Below are 7919 nucleotides of genomic sequence, written 5' to 3'. Positions count from 1 at the left end.
CGTTTCCAGTGTTTTTGATAAGTGTTCGCGTGGGTGAACTCTCCGCTGGGCATTACCGCGTTGTCAGTTTTTTGGGTAATGAGAATAGTAGGAGTTAATATGGTTGGTGTTTCTGGATCCATGGTCACCGGCACAAGGGGTCTTGAATTGATAATGGCTGAGACTTCAGCTAAAAGAGTGACTAGAGTCTCATGTGTGAGTCTTGAGGAATTGACGTCCATTAGCATGGAGTTCAAGATGTTGCGTGAAATCCCGATCATCCTCTCCCAGGAGCCTCCCATGTGAGAACTGTGAGGGGGATTGAAGATCCAGGTGCAACCTTTCTCTGCCAGCTGATCTTGGATAGGTTTGGTGTCGATGTTCAGTTCTCTACATGCACCGACGAAGTTGCTTCCACGGTCAGACCTCAGCTGTTTCACTGGTCCTCTGATGGCAAGGAACAAGGCATTGATTAGGCTGGAGGTATCCATGGACTCTAACACCTCAATGTGAACGGCTCGAACACTCATGCAGGTGAATAACACAGCCCACCGCTTGCTGTTTGCTTGGCCTCCGCGAGTTCTGCGTGTGGACACCATCCATGGTCCGAAAACGTCTAGGCCCACGTAGGTGAAAGGTGGCTCTGTGGAAAGTCTGTCTGTAGGCAAGTCAGCCATTTGCTGGTAAAGTTGTTTTCCTCTCGCTTTACGACAGTGCACACAATCGTGTAGTATTTGTGCTACACGTCTCTTCATTCCAATAATCCAGAGGCCTGCAGACCGTAAAGCACCTTCTGTAATTTGCCTGCCTTGGTGTTCAGTCTTTTCATGGTGGTGTCGGATCAGCAAGACTGTAACATGGTGTTTGTTGGGAATGATGAGAGGATTTTGTTCTGCAACTCCAAGATGAGCCTGATTTAAACGACCACCAACTCTCAGTAAGCCGAAACTGTCGATGACTGGGTTTAAATTGGCGAGAGGACTTCTTAATGGAACCTGCTGTTTGTTGTATAAACACTTCCATTCTATGGCGAATTCACTCTGTTGGAGGTGGCGTATTATGAGGGACTCGCTATAGGAGATGTCCTCAGCAGAAAGGGGTTTGTGGCAGACATGCCAGCGATGACAGTCTTTGTTTTTAAGGTCAGTACGACAGCATCTGGCGATATGCACTAACCTAGCGACAGTCCTGATGAGCCTCATCCAGCTGGAGAAACGTTCAAAACGTTGGCAACCGAGGTTGGAAGTTTTTTCTGCACTGGTGGCCAGGGTATTGACTTCAGCTCGGACATCTGGATCGTTGTCTGGATCTAGGATGCTGAAGGCTTCCTGGACACCTTCTTCTGACTGTCTCAGCAGGAACTCTGGACCTGTAAGCCAAGAAGAGTTTGCAAAAGAACTTATAGACATAGGTCTAGTTGCGTGATTTGCTGGATTCAGTTCAGATGGTACAGGTTCTGCTAGGTTGTTGCAGACTTCCTTGTCCATAAAGGCGACGCTGTGTTCTCTCATTTCAGGCTTGCTGTTCATGGAACGCTGAAGAGAGTTAGATCTGGTCTGAGCTTGAGCTCGGTTGTTTGGGAGTCTTCCCCTGGTAGATTGGGAGGGTAATGGAGAGTGGTTGGTTTTGTCTTTAGAAAACTCACAGTCCATTATTCCGATGAATTCTCTGTCCTCTACTGACAAGGCTACTTTATCGTCGTCCTTGGTTGTGAGAAAGACTGATCTTCCCAAGTTGTCGATATGCAGAGAAGAAGCGATGTCAGGTAGCTGTATTGTGTCTGGAGACTTCTCTTTCACTTCATAGTGATGAGGACATGGCTTTAAGCAGGTTGTGCGCCCATCTCCATGCACATAAGTCTTGAAGGAATCAATTTCTGATCGATCAACGCACACATTTCCTATGACTACCCATCCCAAGTCCAGTCTCTGGGCGTATGGTGCATAGTCAGGCCCATTACACTGCTGTCGCACCTTGTGTACCCTTAGATTGTCTCTGCCGAGCAGGAGTAGAATCTCTGCGTTATTGTCCAGAGGTGGGATAACACTAGCGAGGTGTCTTAGGTGTGGTTGATGAAATGCAGCTTCTGGGGTAGGAATTTCATTCCTGTGGCTGGGTATCTGGTCACATTCAACGAGCGTTGGTAGAGATATTTCAGTCTTCCCATTGATAGGAGAAGCAATGAATCCCTGGGCTCTTCTGCCGCTAGTCTCAATGCGACCTGAGCAGGTGTTCAAGGTGTAGGGTTCTGATGGTCCATTAATTCCGAAGGCTTCAAAGAATTTGGTTCCTGCTAGGGACCGGTTGCTTTGGTCGTCTATGATGGCATACACCTTCATTGCCTTTTCTGGATGTCCCTCGGGATAAACCTTGATGAGGCATATTCGGGCACAACATTTCTGTGTTTGGCCCTCTCCACATACCTCTGAGCATGAGCAGGAGATGGCTGTGGTGGTGTCAGTCTGATTCTTGGGCTCCCCGCCATGACTTGGAGTGGGAGTGGTGGTGACTGCAGCCGGTGTGTCTCTAGCTAGCTGGGTTGGGTGCATGGCTGAAACGTGTTTTTCACTATGACACTCCTCACACTTGACAATGGATTTACAGTCCTTGGCCATGTGCTCAAGTGATGTGCAGCATTTGAAACAGATCCCAAGCTCTGTGAGGACTTTCTTGCGCTCCTGTAGGGTTTTAGATCTAAACCCTCTGCACTTGTTCAGTGAATGCGGTTTTTTATGGATGGGACATTCTTGATTGAAAGACTTCTCGTGATAAGATGGTGTTCTGTTTATCTGTGCGTGCTGCAGGTGATGGTAGCTCAGTCTTCCTGACACTCACAGTGTTCTTAATGTCTCTGCGTTTGTGTATAGCACCTTCATACCTTAATGATGATGATTTTGCAGCTGCCGAAGTGTTGAACTCTAGGAAGTCGAGGCTGGGGTCGTTCCTCATCTGGGCCTGCTCGTCAATGAACTTGCAGAACTGAATAAATGGGGGAAAGGTGACGTCATTCATTCTTTTGTACCTTGAGACTGACGTTGCCCATTTCTCCTGCAGACTGTATGGCAGCTTCACCACGATTGGGTTCACTCCATGGGCTGTATCCAGGTAGCACAGCCCAGACAGACGAGGGTCTCTTTTGGCGAGCTCCAGCTCCATGAGCAGATCACTTAGGTCTTGAAGCTTGTGGACTTCTTTAAGGTTGATCTTTGGGATGTCCTGCAGTCTCTTGAATAGGGCTTTCTCTATTGCTTCTGCACTGCCAAAGGTGCGTTCCAGTCTTTGCCATGCAGCAGCGAGACCTGCTTCTGCTTGTCCCACATAGACGGTTCTGAGGCTCTTGATACGGTTTGTAGAGCCTGGGCCCAACCACTTGATCAGGAGGTCGAGCTCCTGTTCCGCAGTGAAGTTGAGATTTGCGATGGCTGCCTTGAAAGTTGCTTTCCAGGCCCTGTAGCTCTCTGCACGATCATCGAATTTCGTGAGACTAGTGTTGATTAGCTCTCTGCTCACCATGAACCTGGCAAACTCAGACATATCTGATTTCTCACCACTTGTTGCCACGACGACTCGTGATGCCCCTGGGGCGTATGGGCTGCCTGGCATGAATGGATGAGATGTTCCCGGGTAAAATGACGTTGCTGCAGGGTTGAGCTGTGGTTTAGCCTCTGTAGATTCTGATGACCGCTGCTTGAGCTGTGGAAGTGGGTCAGGAAACACTTAGTTGCCATCTTGCTGTGGTGGCTGTGTTTGAGAGGGCACCTCTTGGTGACTGTTATTAATTTGCTCGGGTGCTTTAGGTGGCGCTGGCACTGGTAGAGGTAAGTTGGAGGTTTCGGTGTTGTCGGCTTGGACGGTACTGCAAACCGGGGTTGCTACAGGTAACTGATTCAGTACATAGTCTCTTGTGCAATCAACTGGATTGTCTGCTTCCAGTGGTGGCGAGTGAGCTGGATCAGGACCTTGGATCAATGCTTGCTCAAGTAGTCTCACTTTAGCTAGCGCAACTTCCTCTTCCATCTGTGACCGAAGAATCTTTATCCGAGCATCCGCTTCTGCCCTTTTGGCTTCCGCTTTAGCAGCTTCTGCTTTTGCATGGGCTTCTGCTTCTGACCTTTTGGCTTCTGCTTCTGTCCTTTTGGTTTCTGCTTCTGCCCTTTTGGCTTCCGCTTTAGCGGCTTCTGCTTTTGCAAGGGCTTCTGCTTCTGTCCTTTTGGCTTCTGCTTCTGCCCTTTTGGCTTCTTCCTCTACTTCTCTTTCTGTGAAGGAACGTCTCACCTTGGATTCCTCTGCTCTTATGCGGGCCTCTAGTATCCTGTCGCTCAGGGCTGAGCTTCTTGAGGATGATGACCCGGATGACCGAGAGGAACGTCTAGATGAGGTTGATCGGTGTGATCTGGTTTCTTGCTGGTGAGAGATACGGTGTTCGGCCTTGTCTATGGCATCTTGCACCTTGGCATCTTTCCTTGTCCACCTCTTCTGCCTTGCTCAGGTCTGAAAGAGCTTCATCAATTTTAGAGTCTTTTAGAAAGGTAATGCACCTTGTTGACAGTCTCTTGTATCTTTCATGAGCTGTGTTCAGCCGTTTCAGAGCGGCTTGTAAGCATGTGGCATCACCTGATGAGGATTCAAGTCTTGACATGTAATAGGTGACTCGTTCCCACTGTTCTTCCAGGTGTTCACATAGCTCATCTTTCATAGTATGATAGTTTTCAGCGGCCTTTATCGTGGGTTTGGAAGAGCGCTTTGGTCGGACAACTTGGTCTGCTGAAAGCGTGGGCTCTGCCTCCTGGGCTTCATAATGGACAGTATCAGATTGTATTTGCTCTGTTTCAGCAGTGGGGAACTGTCCAAGGTCTTTTTCAGCCATTTTGATTTAAGGTGTACTGTCTCTTTAAGAAACTTGACTTTTGACTAGGGGTCCAAAAATCGTTGTGCAGCTCTGCAAGGACTCCCTGATGAGATTCCCAAGGTGTCTTCAGTAAAACTTGGGGTTCGCAGTGCAGCGATGTGCAGTAATGGGGTATAATGTACTGCAAGTCTATAGAAGGAGTATAGCAAGAGAGAAACAGCAGGTGCATAAACTGTCCCTTTACAATGCAAGCAGAGGTGACACAGGACGTGGCAGATGGGAGAGCTTCCCCTTAGGCTTGTCCAGGCATGCACTTTGCAGGCAGACTAGTGCACAAGGCTTGTTGCTAGGCAGATTACATGGGAAGTTACAGGGCTCTTAGGGATCTGTAGCCGGGGTATTGAGCTCTTAAGCAGTCTTCTGACTGTTCTGTCCCCACTTAAAGGCGATGGAAGGTGCGTAGTTGTGAGAGGTTGTGAGAGTCTTACCTTCTTTTTTCCTATAGGTGGGGCAGACAGGACCAGAGCGCTCCAGAGTGAAAACATGCACAAGCTGAGATGAAACAATGGTGGTTTATTTTCTCCAAAGGTTAGGACATGCAGAGTGCAGTAATCCAAGTACTTGGCATTGTATTTCTCCAGTGATGCTTGCCTCTGTAGCTACTACGTGGTCAGAAGACTTTGCTTCTAGTAGCTCCTATAAGGGATCTTGCTCTCACAAAAGCTCTGGCTGCAATGAATATCCCAGGAAGTGATGCAAGAGGGTCATCAGACACTCCCATGAGCTGGACAAAAGAAACAGAGGAGCCGAAAGGTCTGACCAGTAGCTGGCAGCAGAGACAAGCATGAAAAACATTAAATAACAGTTTTAACTAAGACAAATAGAAACAGCACACTCTGTGCGTGCGGCCGGCCGCCTCTCTGTTCTGGCGGACGGCCGCCTGTCTCTGCGGGCGGACGGCCGCCTGTCTCTGCGGGCGGACGGCCGCCTGTCTCTGCGGGCGGACGGCCGCCTGTCTCTGCGGGCGGACGGCCGCCTGTCTCTGCGGGCGGACGGCCGCCTGTCTCTGCGGGCGGACGGCCGCCTGTCTCTGCGGGCGGACGGCCGCCTCTCTGTGCGGGCGGACGGCCGCCTCTCTGTGCGGGTGGACGGCCGCCTGTCTCTGCGGGCGGACGGCCGCCTGTCTCTGCAGGCGGATGGCCGCTTCTCTGTGCGGGCACCCCCCGCCGCCTCTCTGTGCGGGCGCCCCCCGCCGCCTGTCTGTGTGGGCGCCCCCCGCCGCCTGTCTGTGCGAGCGCCTCTCGCCGCCTGTCTGTGCGGGCGCCTCTTTGTGCGGTTGGCCCGCGCCTCTCTGTGCGGCGGCCCGCCGCCTGTCTGTGCGGGCGGCCCGCCGCCTGTATGTGAAGGCGGGCGGCCGGCCGCCTGTCTGTGAAGGCGACCGGCCGCCTCACTGTGCGGGCGACCAGCCGCCTCACTGTGGCTGCCTGTGTCTCCGTGCTGGAGGCCCGCCGGCTGCCTGCGTGCTCGTGCTGGAGGCCCGCCGGCTGCCTGCGTGCCCATGCTGGAGGCCCGCCGGCTGCCTGCGTGCCCATGCTGGAGGCCCGCCGGCTGCCTGCGTGCCCATGCTGGAGGCCCGCCGGCTGCCTGCGTGCCCATGCTGGAGGCCCGCCGGCTGCCTGCGTGTCCATGCTGAATGGGTGTGGATGGGGAGTGGATATGGGCGTGACTGTGAAATGGGTGTGGTTAGGGGGCGTGGCCTAAAAATTTGCTACGCGCGCCGCAAACTTTGTCCCTCTTTTCCTTCTTTAACAGTTGGGAGGTATGTAGTTGTTAGGTGGGATCTGGACCCTAGATATGGTATAGAGGTCTCTACCATATTTTTAGCCAAGAGGTAATCATCAATCTTAATCCAAATACGGCCTGAACAAGCAATATTTAAAGGGAACTGAAAAAATAGGCCTTAGTCCGACTTTGCACCCCGTAGCCTTGATCGCATGCAACATCTAAAAATAAAGAAATAGAAAATGTCAATTAATGTCCTGATTATATCCGTGCATTAATACAGAAGTCCTAATTTCTGGATAATCGGATGCCCACATCCAGAAATGTCACTGTATGTGTGTACAATGAGTGAGTTTTCATCCTGGTTTGACTTTTCCAAATTCAGATCTAATACATTTTTTTGCAGTGACAAAAGCAAATTCCAGATATTCGGGGTTTATTTTTGTAATTGCAGCTTCATTTCTCATGAACAGAAGCTTTATGAACAGATCCTTTCTTTACCGACAAGGCTCCTTGTGTGCTGACAAGATCTGTGCTGACAAGTCTCCTTTGGGCAGAATTTACGCCTCGAGAAACAAGGAAGTCTCCGCCCCAATCACAGGTGCATATAGACAGGTGGAGTGCACTGAGGTGCAGCAGGAGAGCTCTGCCGGTCTGCACCATGCACCTGACGGGGATCAGCCTGAGCCTGGCCCTCCTGTGCCTCATCAATGGAGGGAGAGCAGAGCCGTAAGTCACAGGGCAACGGGGAGGAGAGCGGGGAGAGGCAAGAACCAGAAATCCCAGCAAGGCACAGGCTACATCCATTCACATCAATGATAATTCTGTCACTGTGCACCATATGATAGGAACTGCAGTGATACTCTGAGATAGTATCACACAGGGTTAAATACCCAACCACAGCAAACAGTATCTCGCTTTATTAGCTCGTCAGAATTAGGAATGATTAGCGCCAATCAGGGTCCTGGATTCATCTCCGCAAAATGGACATGGATCACATTCAATACGAATAAATCTTAGAAGCCCCCTTTTATCACTATAGTTAGCAGAGTGCCCCCTTATACAGTAAATAGTGCCAGCTAATAATGTTATAATGGTGCGAGTGCCTCCTTATAATGTAATTATGGCTGGAATGCCTCCTTGTACCCAAGACTATCTATAAATTTATCTATCAATCATCAAACTATCTACAGTATCTATCTATCTGTCTATCTATCAATCTATCCCTCTATCTATCTATCTATCTATCTATCCCCCTATCTATCTATCTGTCTATCTATCTATCTGTCTATCTATTATCTATCTATCC

General features: G+C 50.2%; 1 protein-coding gene across 1 annotated transcript in view; it reads left to right on the top strand.

Annotated features, from left to right (window-relative positions):
* Positions 1 to 7210: 7210 nt before the first annotated feature.
* LOC142310726 (ovostatin-like) overlaps positions 7211 to 7919 on the top strand; it is an 89588-nt gene continuing 88879 nt past the window's right edge. Inside the window, exon 1 of the mRNA XM_075348351.1 lies at positions 7211 to 7339. Coding sequence (XP_075204466.1) covers positions 7272 to 7339 — 68 coding nt within the window. The 5' untranslated portion in view covers positions 7211 to 7271. The remainder of the gene's footprint in view (positions 7340 to 7919) is intronic.

This window comes from Anomaloglossus baeobatrachus, chromosome 5 (genome assembly GCF_048569485.1).
Source record: "Anomaloglossus baeobatrachus isolate aAnoBae1 chromosome 5, aAnoBae1.hap1, whole genome shotgun sequence".
Lineage (NCBI taxonomy): Eukaryota > Metazoa > Chordata > Amphibia > Anura > Aromobatidae > Anomaloglossus > Anomaloglossus baeobatrachus.
The sequence above is the reverse complement of the archived record's forward strand: the minus strand, read 5'-3'. Positions and strand labels throughout refer to the sequence as shown.